Source organism: Lycium ferocissimum, chromosome 12, assembly GCF_029784015.1.
Source record: "Lycium ferocissimum isolate CSIRO_LF1 chromosome 12, AGI_CSIRO_Lferr_CH_V1, whole genome shotgun sequence".
Classification (NCBI taxonomy): Eukaryota; Viridiplantae; Streptophyta; class Magnoliopsida; order Solanales; family Solanaceae; genus Lycium; species Lycium ferocissimum.
In genome coordinates, this window is record NC_081353.1 from 1,307,111 (window position 1) to 1,328,011 (window position 20,901).

The 20,901-nt window shown below is 38.2% G+C and overlaps 1 protein-coding gene and 1 non-coding gene across 2 annotated transcripts; both read right to left on the bottom strand.

Moving 5' to 3' along the window:
• Nucleotides 1-13,764: 13,764 nt before the first annotated feature.
• LOC132039585 (small ribosomal subunit protein eS19x) lies at nucleotides 13,765-17,158 on the bottom strand. Its single transcript, XM_059430079.1, has 4 exons — nucleotides 16,962-17,158; nucleotides 15,025-15,115; nucleotides 14,755-14,938; nucleotides 13,765-14,009 (listed from the first exon to the last, which is right to left on the bottom strand). The coding sequence occupies exons 1-4, from the start codon at nucleotides 17,049-17,051 to the stop codon at nucleotides 13,937-13,939; spliced, it is 438 nt and encodes a 145-aa protein (XP_059286062.1). The 5' UTR covers nucleotides 17,052-17,158; the 3' UTR covers nucleotides 13,765-13,936.
• On the bottom strand, nucleotides 16,088-16,236 carry LOC132041306 (small nucleolar RNA snoR2/U65). Its single transcript, XR_009411001.1, has one exon. It is a non-coding gene; the product is annotated as a small nucleolar RNA snoR2/U65 (small nucleolar RNA).
• Nucleotides 17,159-20,901: the final 3,743 nt, after the last annotated feature.

The following is a 20,901-nucleotide window of genomic DNA, read 5'->3' on the forward strand; positions in this document are numbered from 1 at the left end:
AAGATAGTCATTTTTCCTAAATGCCCCGTAGCCTCTTGTTTATTAGCGTGGCGCGCAACACGCCATAAACAAGACTCTACACACGGCTCGTAGACATTTCTAGGACCGAACTCGCTCTCGATACCACTTTTGTCACGACCCGGCCACGGGCCATGACGGTATCCGGGCTAACCACCGAACACCGCTCATTTCGTTACTTATCTCTTCCCCTCCTCATTCATAATATATACTCATAATCATCGAAAACTATCATCATTTGAAACATATTTACTTTTATAAACATAAGCCCTTCGGCTATCAAAATAATATATATATACGCATATACATGAAGACTATGGGACCATATCACCCACATCGCGTATCTACGAGCCTCTACTAGAGTACTAGACATATGGACGGGACAGACCCCGTCGTGCCCAATCAGCGGATATATACAAATATGTATCAAAAGAATATCAATGGCACCTCCGGAGAATGGAGTGTTTCCAAATCGCCCGCTAGCTCTGAGTCTGGATCACCTCCCTGTCTACCTGTGGGCATGAACACAGCATCCGAAGAAAAGGACGTCAGTACGAATATTGTACTGAGTATGTAAGACATAAACAATAAGAAGACATCAATGAAATAAGAAGGCATCGATAAAGAGCAATCTGCTTCTGACTGAATCATAAAGGAAATCATACATGCTGACTTACTTTCACTCTCATTATCATATCATATATGCATAAATATATAAGTTGCCCGACCATATAGGTACGGTGTGATAATCAGTAACATTAGCATTAGCATTAGCCTGCGTCCAGGCCTCCCGCGTCCGGGGTATCATCTCATGCTGCCCACTAGTGGTGTCTGCCCATGCCATTTGGCCATGGTGTATAGTTGCCCGCCTTGGCGGTGACTGCCCGGCCATATAGGCACGGTGTGATATTATCATGTGCTCATTATAGTATGCTTGTCATAACGTACTTATCATAACTCACCATATTATACTTATAGCGATACATGCATAAAGACTCATAGATAGTCATATTTTATTGGGGGGACATAAGGTCGTGGACCCCCGATGTCATTATGAGCATTCGTAAGTATTCTGCCTCACCTTGAAGGAACAAACATAAGGTGAGTGTATATAATGATTAACATTAATAGATTTCATATGACTTCATTAGCTCTATGTATTACACCCCCAAGTTTCGGTACATTGAGATTCATTAGGAGTTAGCTAGTTGACTATAGACACCGGAGTTATTGTCGAAAGGATGCAAGATCATTGGTGCTCGTTTTGCAATACAAGAGTCCGAGTTCGTGTAATAGGTTATGGAAGGACGGGAAAACAAGTGAACTAAGGAGATTAAGCTTCCGAGGCTTTGAAGGAAAGTTAAGGGCAAGGCCATTTTATTGTTTTGATTTAATGCGCAAGTCGCTTATAAATATTATTGGCATAGAATATTAAGGGCAAACTTGGAATTCGGAAATTATTATTAGTTCATGGAAATTATTATTAGTTCATGACTTTTTTGAGAAGCCAAGTGGCCGTGGGTCCCACCCATGGTTGGCCAATTATCTTAAGCCATGAAGATGTACATGTGGTCATCTTATATTGCAAGGATTAAATGTATATGTAGACAAGATGACTAGGCAAGCAAGAAGATTGGTCATCTTTTATGACTTAAGAAAAATTCTAGAAACTTGGAGAAGAGAAAAAAAAAAAAAAAAAAAAAAAAAAAGAGAGAAAAGAGAAAAAAAAATTGCACATGACCGGCCATGTGCATGTGTATATATATATATATGTGTGGTGAGTAATACAAGGCAAGTCATCTTGTTCGTCCCCTTAGAAAAATTTAGAAGCTTGGAGAAAAAGAGAGAAAAGCCATTCGGCCAAGAGAGGAGCCGAGCAAGGGCAAGAAAAAGTGATCAAAAAATAATTCTCTCTAGCAATTCCACTCCTTAGAAGGTGCAAGACAACATAGTGGAGTCGTTGGAGTAGTAAGAACAAGCGTCGATTCAAGGTGCAAATCATAGCCAATTTGAGGAACTAAGTGAAAGAGGTATGGTTCAATCCTATTTTTCATATGTTATGCATGGTTCGTGTATGTTGTGGAGTGTGGAAACGAACAAAATCCATGAAATTGTGGTGTTGTTGTGGTGGCCGTGTAGGTTGCCTTGGCCGTGTGTATGCCATGTGTGTAAGAATGATGAATTCATTTTACTTAGCCTTGTAGTTGTGTTTGTTGTAGATTCTATGATGAAAATGAATGCTTGATGACTCATGTTGACGTTGCAATTGTTGTGGGCTGTTTTGGAAAGTAATATGATGCTAATATAGTCTCTTGTGTTCATAAGAATGATGATTGTTAGCATGCGGATTGTTGGTGTAGTTTATGAATTCGGCCGAACAAGTAAATGGTTGAATAGTGAATTGACTAGTTATGTAAATTGGAAAACAGCGTGTGGGCTGTTTTATGGAATACTTTGATAGGGGAAATGATATTATTGATGTTGGTATGGTTGTTGTTGTTGCTGGCTGATGAATTGAGAATTCGGGCTGGCACCTAAAAAGGGGAGATCGCCCGATTTTCGATAGAATATAAAATAGTTTAAGTTGGAACTTGAGATAAGTATGTGATACGGAGACTAACATTAGTGTGAATCCTCTCGAATGTAGATTTGTGAGCTCGGGCGGATAGACGTAGCCAATAGAGGTCGAGCAGTATGTTAAGGCTCGCCCTTTCTTTCAAAGGCATGATTCTTAGATTACGATTTCATAAATGCTTCCATAACTTGTCAAAAGTTAGAAGTCTATAATTCTAAGGCATGATTTCTTTCCCGGTGACCCGTACATGCTTTCTAAAATGTCCGTATCTTTCCAAAATGGAGGTTTATGACTCCGTAAGCTTTCATGACAACTCGATGGATATGTTTTACAATGACAACGATGATGTCAAAAATGAGAATATTTTCCTACGATGAATATGATGATGATGACTCTACGTTTAAAGGTTCCAAGTTTATGATTTCAATGACGATATGAGAACGTTGAGCTATTTCTTGATTTCGCAATTTTGTTCATGAATGATGACTTTTTTTAAGGATTCCAAAGTATATGAATTGATGCCTTATTGTTATAGCCCGTATTTCGTACGTTCGGACGTTGTGGGATAATGGTAAGAAATTAAGGTCAAGACGATGTTCTAAAATAATCTTAATGTCCGAGTTGTTAGGAATATTATTTATGGGTATTGGTATTGTGGGGTATTGAGAAAGGCTAAGGGCAAGAAGAGAAATTCGTAAAATGGGCCGTGGAAATAATGCGGAAGGTTAGGGACAAAATGGTAATATTGAGAAAAGTCAAAGGGTAAAACGGGAATTTCACATGAGTTTCATGAAAGTTCCAAAAGGGCATGTTGGCCATGTGACAAAAATGGGAATGGGAAAAGATGACAAAGTGAGTCATCTTTTATTTAGAAAATTCAAAGAAAAAGAAAAGAAAATTCTAGAAAATAAAAGAAAGGAAAAATCTAGAGAGGGCATGTGCCCCTCACATGTTAATAGCTCTATATATATACACACATGAGAGAGTTCATCTATTTAATTCAAGACTTTGGAGAAAAGAGAGAAAACAAAAGATGAAGGAGAGACTTAAGGGGCCATTCGGCCACCCCATGGAAAAAATAAGTCATGGGAATTTTGTTCCAAAAATTTGTTTCTTCATGTATCTCCACTAATTTGGAGGCCCTCTTCAACATGGTATAATTTTTGGAAGAAAGGGGTCACTCTTTGTTGCAATCTCAAGCTCTAGCCAAGTGAGGAATCAAGGAAGAAAGGTAAGAATTCACTTCCTCTTGATGTTATGGATGGTTGTGCATGTTGTAGAATGGAGAAATGGATGAAAAACATGAGGTCATGCATGTTGTAGTTATGGCCGAATAGAGTTGTGATGGTAGGAAGTGATGAATAAATTTCTATTTAGTATTTTGATTGTTGTTGTGATCATGAGAAATTTGTATACATTTAGTATGAATGAATGAATGAAATCCATGAAATTTAGAAGTTGTGTTGTAGCCGTGTGGTGTATGGTGTGACCGTGTGTGTATGTAGCATGTTGGTTGTTGTTTGTTGTGGAATATTATGATGAAAGAATGAATGTTTAATGATTCATGTTAAAGTTGTAGTGTCGCGGGTCGTTTTTGGAAAATTTATATGATTTTGGTGTAGTTTCTTGTGTTGATGGAAATAATGTTGTTAATATAGCTTATGAATTTGGAAGAAAAGGAAAGGTATTGTTATTAGTTTTATTGGAGTTGGAAGGTGTTGGATGGATTAATATGTTGATTGAATCGTTTTGAAAGTTATGTGGATGGAATTGAATAGAATTGAACAATTGTTGGTATTATTGGTAGTTTGGCCGGGTTGAATTCCCGGATTGTTGTTGATTAAAATTTGCCGAGTTAGAATCTCGGGGATGGCGCATTTACAGGGGAAGTGCTGCCGAAATTTTGGTAGATAAGTGTTACTTTGAGAATTTACTTTTAGATGCTTAAGTTAACATTTGGTAAATATGACCAAATTGTAGATTTTGGCTAACTTGGAGCTTGAATTTGGAGGAGCGTAAGGAGCGGAAAAAGGTATGTAAGACCTCACTTTCCTTCTTCGGCATGTCTTAGACGTAGTAGGCTTGAACACGGGCCTCGGGGACAAATCCTTTCCTAGAAATCCGAGATTGAAATTAGTTACTATTCATTCAGTAGAATTGAACTGGAAATCGTGTGAAATGTTGGAAAAAGCTTCCTAAACACCTAGAACTTGCATGGACAACACCCGACTATCCTAAAACTCTCATAAGCGATGTTATGAAACGCATTATACGTAAAGCGTGTATACCACCTCATTTGATCCGAGGTGGGCCCACTATTCCCGAATTCCCTCCTATGGTTCCATTAGGCTTATTTCCGTACTATAGTCAATGAAAGTTCTTGGTTATCTTTTCGACTACCAAACAATAGCTGCTTTAACTAAACTCTTGACTCCAATGCATGATTTTTCCTTACTAAAAGTTTATAACTGTTTTCCAAAATATTTCTTTTTCTTTAAAAATCAAGTTTTACAATATTGAAAGTCTTAATGACTAAAACGACGACTACGGTTCCATGATGATAATGATGATGCCAGATATGAGAAGAAGTCTATGATGAGAATGCCAAGGATATGTTCTTACTACGAATATGACGATATGACATGTTAAGCTATGTTTGAATAATGACTATTTTCAAAGGTTTTAAAGTAAATGAAGTGATGCCTTATGATCCTGTCCTATGATTTCTCATGAAGTTACTCTCCATTGATAGTCTCGCCTTAGTATTAGTTCTTTCAAGGTGAGATAAAACGCCCGTGGTTATTCCATAATAAAATCGGAGGTTACCGACCTTACGTCACTCCGATAGCGTTATAGTTTTCTTTCTTGGGCTCCCCGCATGCTATGGTATATATGTATGTATATGTATATGGGGAAGATGGGAGCATGGCGGTAGAGCGCTATGACGCTACCGAAATTTGGGTTATACACGGTACATGTATCCGTACTTCGACTTGATATCATCCGGACGCGGGATGCCGGACGCGGGATATATATTCACTTGTGGTTAAATGGATCGGCTGCGCGACGCCTCGGCAATATATCATATTGTGCTTTCTATATATATGAAAAGAAATATTTTTCAAAGGTAGCTTAGCATGCATGGCATCCGCCCCCAGGGGCACTCAGATACACAAAAAGTTACTCTACTATCGGATGAGATGTTCTATGTATCCATGCAGTTATTGTTCACATGTACAGGTTATTTTCTTTACCTCACGATATGATATCTGTTTTACTCATGTTTATATCTCTTACAATGTTATTACTTATGCCTTACATACTCGGTACATTGTTAAACCGACCCCTCTTCTTCTGGGCCGCGTTTCATGCCGCGCAGTACACCCTGCATTTAGCCGAGGTAGCATAGAAGATGTTTCAACGTAGTTGGCGAGCTCCGTTCGCTCCGGAGTGTCGCCGAGTCGCCGTGCTATGCCATGATGTCTTGTTTGAAGTTAGAGACTTTGCGGCAACACGGTCGTGGGTTTCGGGAGTCGGTTGTACTACGATACAAGTTGTGTACGGTTACATGTTTTATTTGATTTAAAAGCATCGACAGAGTATTTTAGAAATCTTATTATGTATACTTGACGTCGAGATTCAAAAAAAAAAAAAAAAATCAGTACGTAGTAGAGTCAGTGGGTTCGCTCGGCTCCGGTTACGGGGTCGGGTGCCCATCACACCCTAGTAAGATCGGGGTGTGACACTTATGATCCTATTTTATGTTTTCCTCGTGAAGCTATTCTTCATTGACAGTCTCACCTTATAATAATCGTTCCTCCAAAGTGAGACAAAGCGACCACGATTAATCCATAATATGATCGGAGGCTACCGACCTTACGTCACTCCGATAGATACATGACTTTCTTTGGGCTCTCATGCATGCTACTTATATGATATATGAATATGATATATGTATACGTATATGTATATGGGTAATAGGGGAAAGGGCGAGAGCGTTATATACGCGTAACCACCTGATAATTGGTATAATATGACATGATACCGTCCGGACGCGGGATATGTGGTTATGGATCGGCCGCACGTTCCTTTGTTTTCAATATAATACAATATATTATATGGATCTTATTTTGACGTTCCGAACACTAAGCATGCATGGTAACCGCCTAAAAGGCACTCAGATGTACAGGTTACTCTTTATCTCATGATATGTTCTATATTTTCGTCTTGTTACTATTCATGCTTTGTATCCTTCCATATGTTGTTACTCATGCCTTACATACTTAGTACATTGCTCGTACTGACGTCCCTTCTTGTGGATGCTGCGTTCATGCCCGCAGGTAAACAGGTAGATGCATCTGATCCCTAGGAGCTCCACCAGCGGTATATTGGGAGCGCTCCGGTTGTTCGGAGCTTCGGTTTACCGGTACTACTTTTTGTGTACATATTTGGGCACGGTGGATTCCGACCCCGACTTGTGGATATATGTATCTTATTTAGAGGCTCGTAGACGTACGTGTACGGTCAAATGTTTCGTAGTCCTCGCTCGCCCTCATGGTTGTATAATCTTTTGTTAAAACCTCACCGACACTCGTTCACGAGTATGCTATTGATGATTATGTTGAGTAAGATATGATCGTATCGTCCATATGGACCACTCAGTAGTACGAATAGAATACATGATAAGAGGTGCCGGTATGATATTATCGGGTACCTGTCACGGCCTCTGGTGGGGTCGTGACACTATGGGGACATTATATCATAACTATAGTATCTCTCGACTTAAGCTTGCGATTATCATTATCGTATTCATCTCATATCTCTTGTCTTGTATAACTATTCAGGAACAAGGACTCACAGTCTTCTTAAAAATGGATCATTCATAATAAGAGAGGAAATTTATGCTATAGGACTCATGCCTTAGAAAGAAAGGGCTAGCCTCACATACCTTTGTCGTTTAGCTACTCTATCGCTTGCTCGTTCTCCTTTAATGTACTTGCTTATACCTTCAAGGGAATTCGTGTCGTCATTAGCTATACAATCATAAGAACGTACTTCTTAAGGCTAAAGAAAATTGGGCAGCGTTTCCTTTGTTTATACTACTTTCCGCCATATTCCATATCAACTCCCAACGTTCATAACAACCATCACAATATCACTAACAACAATCGTCATTCATTTACATGATTCGCATTTCACAATTCCATCCCAATTCTCCATAATTATGGCCAAAGTTCACTATCGCATTATTTCGTATCCAATGCTTATTTCATGTTCTAAATATCATTTATAACGCATTCATAACATCACCATATTCATTTTCATGATTCATTGCAACTACTATTTCAAAATGACCTTATTCATCCATTTATAACCCATTTTCTATACTCTCCCATAATCCATGTGTTTCAACTTACTAATACTTCAAATAATGTAGAAAAGTCATGAAACTCACCTTAGATGATGAAGGAATAGACCTTGAATGATCATACACCTTTTTGCACAAAACCCCTATTTCACCTTTCTTGAAATTTCTTGACTTTGATGGCTTTAATGAAGTTTCATAGGCTTGATTCACTTCAAATCTTGTTATTGACCCTTGATTCCCTTGGTTTTCTTATGGATGAAATATAGAGAAGGTTCTAGAGGTCTTGAGAGGGTGAAGTCGTGTATGGAAATGAAATAAATGAAGTGGGATCACATTTAAAAACTTGAATTAGTCTCAGCCGGCGGGACTTCCACGGACAGCTCCACGGTCTGTGGAACCCTTTGTTGGCTGTGGAACTGGTCGTGGTTCACAACCAGCCAGCCATCTTCTCTGCTGGCTGTTCCACGGACACATCCACGATCCGTGGATCATGGGGCTGTCCGTGGAACATGGTCGTGGAACTCACAGTTCCACCGGAATGGTTCCCGTCGTTTCGTTTGATCTCCAATCCTTATGGAACCTTCTTAGCACTTGTTTATCACTTCATTATCGATCTAAGGGACGTTATAACTCTTCTTCAAAACATGCTTAAGGCATCATTAACCCGATACTCATAGTTTTGCCCGACACACTAACTTATAACTCGCTTTCCTTAGCAACTTCTTTCCTCTACTCGGATGCCTTTGGAAATCTCAATTAGGATCATCAAATACTATTTCTTACTTGTCTAGATCTCGTATACGTCATACCCTTCGTTAGTCCATTCAATGTACACTGAGGGGAAATTTTCCGAGGTGTAACACATCTAGCCTGACTCTAGTCTGTACTGAGAGTCTGATGCTCTAGAACTCTGGCCTGCTCTGGAATGAGGAGACCGGTCAAATCTCGGACCTGAAAACCGCTGAGATGCACTCCCTACTGAATGGAAAGGGGGATGCTGCTGTCTCTGTCCTCCTCTAAACTCACCCCCACTATCAAAAGATCTGGACCTCTTACCATGGCCCTGGTCACGATCACGATCCGTCCTCTCGGCGCTTACGATCCTCCAAATTTCGCGCATATGCCTGTATACGGGAGATATCCATGCCTGGCTGTAATACGGCAGTAGTACAAGCATCAATCAAATGTGGCCCCAAATCAGCCACAAAACGATGAACTCTATCCTCCATCTCAGCCACCATGGCTGGAGCATATCTGGCCATAGAATCAAAATACACGCAAGACACTCATACGCCCCTCGCTCAATACATACAGGAATCTACGTCGCTCTAGCTCGCCTGACCTCAGGAGGCAAATAATGGCGGATAAAAGCATCTGCGAACTCTCGCCACACAGCTGGAGGGGCATTCTCTCCCCTAGATAATTCCCAAGTCTGATACCACTGTACCGAAATATCACGCAGCCTATACGAAGCCAACTCTACGGACTCGACCTCGTCCGCATGCATAACCCTCAAAGTCCTCTGCATACCATCAATGAAATCTTGGGGGTCCATATTCTGCTGTACCACGAAAACTCGGAGGACCCTAACCCCGGGAAGGTCTTAACCCTCGAACTACCGTCCCATCTCGCCCGGTCAACACCAACTCTTGCCGCCGAGCTCGGGCGGCTACTAATCCGGTCAACAACCGCACGGCATCCCGCACATCCCCGGCCTGCGCATCCGGCCGAGGAAGCTGGGGGCGAGGCCGGAGGCGGTGTGCGATGTCTCGGATGGCCCCTCACTACGAATCGCATCACGGGCTCTATCGCTGTCGAGTACGGCTAGTGGCCTCACCTGTGGCTTTCTTGACCTTCTGGGCAGCTGTAGCTTTCTTGGGAGGCATCGCTGAAATCATAACAATTAATCAGAAAATGAACGCCTAACACATGGCTCGATCGCACAATCTAGGAGAGAAAGAATGACATCATCCTAAATGTCCTGTAGCCTCCTGTTTATAAGTGTGGTGCACAACACGCCCATAAAAAAGACTCTACTAGACACGGTCTGTAGACAACCCTAGGACGAAACTGCTCTGATACCACTTCTGTCATGACCCAACCTATGAGCCGTGATGGGAGTCTAACCTCTAGCGACCAAACACCCCTATAGTTGTATCTGAAATATACTGAACATCAAGGCCCATGAGTGGCACAACTAATCTCATAAAAAGGAAACATCAGAACTCTGTACAATCTGCATACATATATATATATATATACAATCATGCGGAAGAACTGTGCAAACCAGCTAGGCTGCTACATATATTGTACACAAAAGAATAGAAGCCGGCAAGGCTACATCGTCTGGCTAATACATACATCTGTCTACAGACCTCTACTGGAATAAAAGCTGTAGAAAGGACGAGACAGGGCCCCGTCATACCCATATGCATACACGTCTCAAAAGGGGCATACCAAAACCGACCGTAGCTCCGAATCGAATGAGCGTCTTCGACACGGCTAAATCTAGAGGTCCCACCGAGCCGGACCACCTGCCGTCTCCCCCGTACCGCGGCATGAACGCAGCCCCCCGAGCAACGGGGAGTCAGTACGGACAATGTACTGAGCATGTAAAGCATAAGAGCAACGTCATATATATATACACATGAGAATCAAGGATAAGATCTGAACTCATAAGCTGAAATGAGTGACTGCATGTACCTGTATGAACTAGTATCTGCATGTACTTGTATGAACTAGTATTTGCATAAATCTGTATATCTAAAAATGCCTCTGTGGGCGCATAATATGCATGCTCATGCCTATCAATGAAGGTCATACATCTGTATATAGGTGCGTATATAACGCCTGATATATGCGCGTATATAACGCCGTCTCTTTCTCATATCATATCGATCTCTCTCGCGGCCATCATCATATACATTCTTTGCGATACTTTATACCGGTTCTTATATCATCATAATAGTGCACCAGCTGATCAGGTGGTAATGCGTATATAATATCTGCTCCTTTCCATACCCCATATACATATAATACTTGCGTATATAACGTCTTCTGGTCACGGGTCAACATACATATATATATAAATGAATGTAATGCATGAATAATTGTATACATAAAACTGGACCTATGAACAGAAGGAATAATCGTAAAAGGAGTACATGAACATCAAAGACTAAAATACTCCTAATACTTCTAAGAGTAGAGTAATATGAAATCTCGATTACTCGCTTGTTAGATCACATCATGGGATCATGCCAAAAGAAGGAAAGGATAGCCTTAACATACCTTGACGTATATCAAATCGTCCAACTCCTACTTCTCGACTTGTAAATCTACAATTAAGATGACATAGACCTTCATTAGACTATGTACTTCACTTGCTAACCTCCTTTAGATGTATAGAGAGCTTAACGAATCATGGACAACATTTCTCTCATAAGCTTAACAACTCTTCAACTTCTCATTCACTTTAATACCAACCATAACAACAATAACAACACTTATATATATATATATATATCAAAGTATATTCCAATCCATTCCCAATCATCTCTTAAAAATAACCCTAAGTTACTACTTTGTCTTTCATCAACTTACCACTTTCACAACTACACCCTCTTTACTTAGAATCACTAAAACTCTTGATACTCAACTTAAATACAAAGGTAGGAATCATTTACATACCTTGAGGGGTCAAGAATCACTTCACTTTAATTCCCTAAGCTCCACAACTTGAAGAAACCCTAGAAGCAACCCTTCTTCTTCTCCATCTCGGGTTTACGGGGTCCGGGTCTTGTCAAATCTTCACTAATGTGATGAAAAATATTGGGAGAGAATGTATTAGGGTTTTTCTGATTTTTGGAAGGAGGAAAATATGAAATGAAGTCGTGACCCACATATTTATACTTGGAGAATTAACTGCTTCAGTGGTCCGGTTCGACGAGCGGGTCGACGACCCGTCGACGTGTCGACGGTCCGTCGATGTGCTCGTCGACTCGCGCTGCGGGAATGCGGTGGCTGCGGAACCCTATCGACGCCGCACAACGACGGCCCGTCGACAGATTCGACGACCCGTCGATCATGACTGGTGTCTGCAGAATTTTCCAATTCAGTTCAGATCGCGTCGATTCGATTTGTTCAACTTCTAATCCTGTAAATCACTAGGAATACCTGCTGGTACCATTGCATACGGGGTAGGATATTTTCTATCTCCAAAACTCGGGCTTGGGTCTCAATTCCCAAGGCCTACCCAACTAGGAAATCATAAGTTCTACCACTACGAAAACGAGGGGTGTAACAATTTCCATACAACTTATTTATATCTTCCTATTGAGTGTCAATCCAAAATTCCAACCATACCAACTCTGATCTTCACCAAACTCCCCCAAGATCAAGATATAAACTCCGAAGGATATTCGATCCTTTGCAACGACGTCAAATCCAAACAAATACGCCTTCTGTCCCAATTTATGTGACATTTTTTCCTTTTTCGTCAGTCCAAAAAACAATAACATCTTTCCCTATGTAGTAACAATTTAATTTCAAACTTTCCGTTTACCCTTAATGAAAGGATTTATAAACACAGGAGTTTTTATGACTTATTTTAGACCACAAGCTTTGAAAGTCTTCATTTTTCTCTTAAATTATGTGCTTGGTCAAACACTTTCACATAGGGAATAACTATTTTGATGAACTCGTTTTTCAAATTCAAAGCTTCGAAACTTTTTAATGGTAGTCAATGGTGGTTTTTAATAAATTTTATGTTCAATTGTTCATGTGATTGTCCTTCAATTCGCCACTGATAAGCCATCTTTTAATTTCGCCACTAATAAACCATGTGACCCCAAAAACAATAAGTGAACTCTCATTACAGTTTTTAAGCAATTAAAACTTCAAAGTGTAATCGGAATTTTCTTTTAATTTTGCAGTCAACTCTCATTACAATTCACGTGATCGTGTTCGGTTAGAACTTAGAAGATAAGAGGAAGAGAAAATGGGAAAGACTATCGCCTAATCCCTTTATATACAATTGGTAAATATAGTTATATTAGGTAATTAAAAGGGAACCTCCTTAATTGTGGTAATTAGGTTTATAATATTGGTAAAAAAAAAATAAAAAATCATCAAAACTTTATAATTCTAACAAGCTACCGCTACTTCCACTTAATTAGGATTTGATTAACTATTAATAATACCCCAGGAAGATTTAGCTCAAGACACTGTACTCTGTTGAAAAGCGGTAACGTTACAACTGAATATCTAAAACAAACAATGAATCCTACCCACATGGACCGTTTGGTTACTAAGATTATTAAATTTTAAAACAATTATTATTGACATTAGCTAATAGTAATACATAAATTATATGCCAAATTTTAGTATTGTCGACCGCATATTGGGCGGGCAACTTATTCCTAATCCCAGGATAACCCTGTTCCAAACCAAACAAAAAAATTGCTCTAAATTTCCAAATGTTTATAATCTACTAAATACGGATGACGAAATTCCTAACAGACAATTCCAGCAATCACACTAACTTAGACCAAAATCAGCTTTTGTACACTTCTCTTACTTGTCCCTTAGGGCCATGAGAGAATTGCATCAATCAACAGACCTCGAATTTTATGAATTAGGTAAAAGCGTTAGTATTGGGCACGAGAGAATTGCATTAACCAAGACTTCGAATTTTATGAATTAGGTAAAAGCGTTGATTCTAAGGGGGATCTACTCGGTGTAATTATGGAGTAGAATGTAGATGGTGCATTGAATGGAAGATATGCCACAATACACCTCAGGCTACTGAAAGGACAAAACTTGACATACTGAGAAAAGTCGCACAGTTCAAAAAAAGGCACAACATCCACAAAATTGATTGAACAATACCCTAAATCTATATAGGTCCAAACTGAAACAATAAGTTTGAGCTAACTTATGTATTCATATCATAAGATTGCATGAACTCATCTCTCTTAAACAGCAACAGCAATTCTTCCAGCAACTTGGTCAAGATCTCGCTGGCCATTGGATGTGATCCTCCTTCCACTATAAGAGAGAAAAATTAGACAGATGATAACAAGTAAAAATTTCATCTCAAATGAATGAGAAATTTGATTTCTTAAAGCAGCTGATGTAGTTGAGTTGTGAGCATTCGCTAGCAATTAGGATGTAAGTTTGAGTTGGGAGCATTCGCTAATTAGGATGTCTCCCCCAGAGAACAAGGTAAAGCACTTCATCTTGATTCATTTAAGCCATGTTCTTATTTTCAATGGAAAAGTCAGCCCCGTATCATTTCCTTGTACAATTAATCACAAATATCACATTCTTATTTTCAAAGGAATAGTCAATCTTTGCCATCGTCTTTCACCACCTCTTTCCTGAATAAAAAGAGAGTTTTTGCTTGCTCCACAAAACGATAAACACAAACAACTTTTTGACAATAGTTAAAACACAAATATTACCACCTGAATGACATTCTTATTCTCGGCAGAGTAATCAGTCTCCTTATGATTTTCTTTTTCTGAACAAAGCAACAATTTTCCTGGCTCCATAACGTGATTAAACACACATATGTATATTAACAAGTGCATCATATTCGATTTATGGGACAATAAATATCAGAAAAAGCAAGAAAGAAAGCCATCACTGTTAACCTTACCACCTAAAATGACTTGCCAAATTGAGACACCAAACAGGTTTCTGGCTAATCAATAAATTTCAATCCTACAACCACTACAAAATAAGGGGACACATCAAATTCTGCAGCAATTGCATGACAAAGGTTACTTACCCCTTAGGCTCAAAGTCGATGATGTTCATGGTCTGCAATTGCTGAAGGATGTGGCGTGCAACTGAACCACTGCTCTTGCAGAAATGACGGGGACGGCTGCCATTCCTCTGGTTACCACCATAGATTCTTCGGAATCCACCAACACCAATACCACCCCTCAAATAGATCTTCCTTGCCATAGAAGCTGCCATACATCAATTAAGAGAAGTTAGAAAGAACGACAATTACCATAGACAAGTTCCTTCGTCTAATCATGGAGATAGAACGTACCAGCTCTAATGTAGTACCAATCAGGGTCATATGGGGCAAGCTCCTTGAGCTTACCAGTCTTGACAATGTCAGTCCACTCAGGAAGCTCCATCTGGACAAACCAAAGGTAATAAGCAAGAATAGAAAAGCACAAATAACCACAATTTTAACTCAAACTTCCATGAAATTTCAGTGGTAACATTGGCTGGAAGCCAGGAATTAACAAAGGAAGAAAACTATACAACCTATGCTAGGTCTCTCGAGTTAGCAGAGAAACAGAGAGGCATAGAGCAGACTCCATACTAATGATAAGGCAAAATGTCAACTTCACAGAGCAAATAACTTCTGGTAGCATAATTCCAATTTTGCTCTTCAATGCAGCAAGCCAAACAAAAAACTAATGTTTCTAAAAGAAAAAAGGGCAAAAATGCAACGAAGTCCTCAGGGCTTGAAGCGGAAAGTGAGAAGGAAAACACATGCTTTTTTGAAGACTCAAATTACAGAAAAAAAATCAAACATATATACATTTTTATCAGGAATACCAAATATATATGTGTGTGTGTGTGAATTTGGTAATATAACGGCAAAATTGCAATAAGAATAACTACTTTCAAATCCAATTTAAGAAAATAATGATACTAATCCAACTCCTAAAAGTTGAGATTCAAAGAACCAACTGCTTTTTGTTTGGATCACTTTGCATGTCACTATTTTAAACACACATTTCTCTAAAGCGCATGGCTTCATCTATGTAGCGATAACCCCTCGATATGCAGATTCATTTCACTTTTGTAACATCGCAATGAACTCATCCAGAGGAATAATCACTTTGGCAGCTTAGAGGATGTTGTGAACAGAGAATGAATAAATAAATGTGTCCTACTACGGATCCCCTCTCTGCAGACTTAAGCATCTCGATGAATCCAATGTGATCAAAGTAAGCAAAACTCTTGGATCAAGTCTCACTAATGCAACTACTATGCCTCAATCTCAAGCAAGCTTTACCAACGCCAAAACTGAAATTATTTCCATGCACTTGATTCTGTAGAAGGAATCAACCCAGTTTTTGTTTTTGAAGAGATAATAATGTAATCATAGGAAACGGCACCGTGGTGGAATATTGATCCATCCACAGATTCCTATAAAAATGCGAAAAGTTAATAAAAACTTGTTATTGGTCCAATCATGCATTGTCGGTCATTGCTCATTTTGCTACCGTCGACGTGGCAGACCTAAAATCAACCCAGTATTTTTACATAACTAAATAAATAAATGAAAGTGTCCCATCTCCAACCATTTAAATATGGTCAGCTCAACATGTACTTTATATTCACCAAGAACAATTTCCTTCTACCTCAGTCTTCAGTAACTACCTATACAAGATATACTAAATTAACAAGCCATGTATGACAAACAACACTAAACCAAATGCAAGTTCAGATTAAAAAAGTCTGTTCTATTCAAGAACATGAATTTGTGACTGAAAACAAACAGCTACAGAAAAGAAAGTTGGTTCTTTCTTATTTAAATATCCCTTCATTTCAATTTATGTGAACCCACTACTATTTGGGGAGTCTACAAGGCGGATCTTTGACCAGATTTTCCTTACATTTTTCTAAATTGTTTGAATTATAAATTATCATAACATATAAGTAGTACTTTTTATGTACGGTCAAAGTTATAAAGTTTGACCCATATACTCCCAAAAGTCACATAAATTAAAATGGATGGAATTTTTAATGATGTATCAAAAAATGAAAACTATAGTAGTTAGAAACTTGTTCAGAAAATTGTACAACAAAATCGAAGCTAAAAAGTAAAAACAAACAAGGCGCCACACAAAGTGGCTGTTCATACACAAATTCAATATATTCACGCAGTCATTAAGTGAGCGTTGTACGTTACAAGAAGCAGTATTACTCACTGTTCACATAAATGGAAGAACATATAGATGGTACCTTGCCGGAGCGTTTGAGGTGAGCGGCATAAGCCTTAACAAAGTCATGTGGGGAAACATCCTTCACTGTTTTTGCTATTCCTCCCTCCATCTTCCCTTCCCTTTAGCTAGCCGATGCAGATCTCTCTCTCTCTCTCTCTCTCTCTCTCTTTCCACCGAGGGTTGTGTTTGTTCGTTCGTAAGAGAACAAGTAAATAATGGGATGCTAGGGTTTATACTTGCTGAAGGGATCCCCGGTCTCTCAAGGGCCTAGATAATAAGCCCACAGAATTTGGGCTTCATTCCACGAAAGTCCACCGTCTGCCAACCGATATTATTTCTATATATACACTATTTTTAATTTTGTCGGTTATTATTTTGGTGGACAGTTATGCAGTGTAAAAATTCCTTAGTTTTTATTATACAGTGGAGAACCCATGGAAAAGAAAAAAATTATTCGAAAGTTATGTCTGCAACAGATCATAGTAGTTTACTTGTACAAGAATAAATATGTCAATTACTACTCTTTTCATTCATTCCTATTCTATATTGTAAAATAAAAGGCCTAATATTTACTACTCCAACCTTTCATTTCCTCCGTGAAGAATGAAAATATATTTGGATGGAGTGGTCCAATGGGTATCATTTCAAGTTGCATTTGGATGAGTTGAAGTCAATAAATTTCCCTACAAAAGAAATCTTAAGGAAAGTTAGATTTTGCTCCCCGGAAATTTACACAGGTTCTTCGCCAACAACGGCAACAATTTCTATTATGTGAGTATTTTAAATTCTTAAATTATTTATCTTTGGATACATTCCCTTTAAAATGACACTTACTAATTCATTCAGCTTTGTATTCAATTTCATGAATCATGAATTTATTGTATATTGTTCAGCTAATTTCGATTGGTAAATATACTCCGGAAAATGTTGTGGATGAATGATGCAACTTTTGAGTTGTCTAAAAAAAAAAGGTATGATTTAAAATATTTATTTAATTTTGTTATGATTTGTTTTATTCGTATTGTTGTATCAAGTTAATAATTTCTGGATGACTAGAACTATAGCTTTCAGGACTAAGAACTATTGTAAGGTTTTATGACATATCATATATGCCACTACTTTCAGTATCTATATTTGGACTTTTATTGAAATTTCTTTTTCAGATGAATAGCACTTTTCTCGTATGTTGCTTCAAATCTACCTACTTACATTTTCTGTTTCCTAATAAGAATAGTTTAAAATCTCTTATTCTTTTAAGTAGATATTTGACAGGAATAACATCTTTATTAGGTATTGATAATGATTTGCTTTTAGCCTATCATGTTATTGCTTAAATTTATGACACCTACAAGTTCACTCAAACCTCATCTCTTTCATCATGGAAAATAGTTCAAGGAGTGGTTTGGATAATAGGTTGTGGCTAAATTGTAGGGATCAAAAAGAACAAGAAACAGTTGAAATTTCTTTTTTATTTTTATTTTGTGCTAGTAAATCCTAGACTAATTCAGTAAAAGTGTTATGATGTTGTGTTTGTTCTGCAATTCTCTATCCCTTTTTCTCTATCAAATTTACCTTCTTTTTTTTTGTTCAAGAGATGTATGAATTGTCATAGCTAGAAAATGAAGTTTGGTTCTCCATATATGGTGGAAATTATTTTTTCAGTAATTAAATCTTAATCTTTTTGAGGTTCAAATATTACCTTTAAAATTATGGCCAAACCCATCGGCGGCCCCTTGTGGTCGTCCACTTCTTTCACTTGAACACCTCAAATGCCCTTTGTTCCATTTAGACATACGGTAAGGTTAGACTGTGTCATTTAGACACTTTTTGCTGACTTGGCAACTTGTGTGTTTTACACACCAAAACAAGTGCGTGAATAGTCTAAAAAAACATATATTTTTTTATTTCCTTCTTCTTCTTTATTTTTTTCCATTCACTTCTTCTACACTTATTCTTAGAAATTACATGATCTATACATCCATAGTTCTGTTTCTCTGTCTGTTTCTTGATTTTCATGATCCATTATAAAGGCAGTAATGATAATGATGATTTAATTATGGGCTAACCGGGTCGGGCATAGAGACTACCCGACCTGTATCTTGGCTTGGCAAATTACCTTTGCAGCCATGGCGAGTCGCCTCTCTTTTGCATCGATCTCTTTGCATATGTGAGCCTCTCATTACTAAACAAACACAAACTAAAACTCCTTGTTTTTCGAATTTTAATTGCTTTTAGGACCCAATAATGAGGCTGCACTCTTCTTTGGTGTGGTTTATATTTCCAAATTTTTACAACAATAATTACTAAACCGTGATAATAATGGAGAGAAAATGGAGAGAAGACAATATTTTTTGTGAAATTCCGAAAATCTGGGGGTGGGGATGATGCCGGCGGGGTGGAAGTTCTGGGGGGTTTTGGGACGAGGGGAAGGAGGGGTGGGGCAGGTGGGGTTTCAAAAATAAGTTTTTTCATTTATTTTTTTGCTGAAAAATAATTTTGTCTTTTTGTTTCTTATAATATATTTTTAAATTATTAGTTTACACTCAAATGCCACATGTCATCTTTTAATTGGTCATCATGTCACGTCACCAGCAAGTGTATTACACTCACTTTGTAATATTAGTTGATTGTCAAAAAAGTGTCTAAACGAGAGAAAATACTCAAAATACCCCCCAACGTTTGACCAAAATCCCAATTACACACCTAACCTTTGCGTCGGTCCTATTACCCCCCTGGACAATTTTTTTCAGTATTAAAATGCCCTTTTTTTGCTCATGTGGACAAGAGCGTGACTACCTTTGCTCAGTGGCGCGTTATAGCCTTTAAAAAATAACATCTGACGTGTTTTAAAATGCCAACTGGACTGCCACATAGATAAATTTAAATTACCTCCATTTTTACACCCAACGTCTACTTCATCTTCTTCTTCACCCCATTTAATACCCATCTCCATGTTTTTGTCAAAAAAGTAAACAACTCCGTAACTTCAACCACTCCAATCGTTACAGCTCCAAAAATCAACACCTTAATCGCTCCAATCGTTGGAAAAAGGTTCGTTAGTTAGGTTTATTTCTCATTTATTTCTCTTTAAATTGGTTCATGTGAAATTTATTGTTTTAAATTTCTAGAGTAATTCTTGCTCATATTTAGTCATTTTTCATTTCTTAGGGTTTGATGGAAAAAATTGACCTTGGTCGACTGTGTATGGATGAGAGTGATCCTATGCTTAGAACCGTGGTCCAATGTCAACACGGGAATTTGTTGCAAATGCAAACTTCTTGGTCCAAAAACAGCCCTGGAAGAAGATACTAGTCTTGTCCCTATTATGGTGTATGGTTTTGCTCCTATTTTTTGATTTATTGAAAAATTAAATTTGTAAATTTATGCTCTGTTTTGATATTTTTCAGGCTCAAAAATGCAAGCTTTTCGTTGGAGGGACAAAGATGAAGTTGATCCAAGATCAAAATTTATCCTTCCAAAATTGGTTAACAAAATTAGAGATTTAGAGAAGGAATTGGTGCGATATGGGAGTTTGAAGATGGAATTGGATGAGATCACTGCTAATGATAATAATTCGGTTAGTATTGACATGGGTTTGGTCGAGGTTGATGGACCAAAAAAAGAAGACACAAGGAAGATTAAAGGGGGTAGATTCCATAGGAATTTTGTTTTTTGTTTTGTTGTTTGTGTTGTTGTGTTCATAAGTTTTATATTCCGTAGTGGCAATTCAAACAATGGAAAAATCAAATTGCCATAGATAGTGGTAGTGGTGGTAGTGTCTCGGCTATGTTATGTTTTGTTTGCCTTTTGTTATGGCAAATTTTGTAACATATACATCTATTTTATCATGTATGAATGAAGAAGTTTGATGTTAAGGTGTTTTGAAGTGTTTATCCGAAATTAAAATCAAAATCACATCCATATAACATTAATCATTGTCTTAATCAAAATAGTATCAT

What these genes read in the sequence shown, in the direction of transcription:
- LOC132039585 (XM_059430079.1), bottom strand. Translation starts at nt 17,051, where the DNA reads ATGGAGGGAGGAATAGCAAAAACAGTGAAGGATGTTTCCCCACATGAC. An exon ending in ACCTCAAACGCTCCGGCAAG is followed by an intron (nt 15,116 to 16,961) that starts GTACCATCTATA and finishes TGGTTTGTCCAG; the next exon opens with ATGGAGCTTCCTGAGTGGAC. An exon ending in ATCGACTTTGAGCCTAAGGG is followed by an intron (nt 14,010 to 14,754) that starts GTAAGTAACCTT and finishes TCTCTCTTATAG; the next exon opens with TGGAAGGAGGATCACATCCA.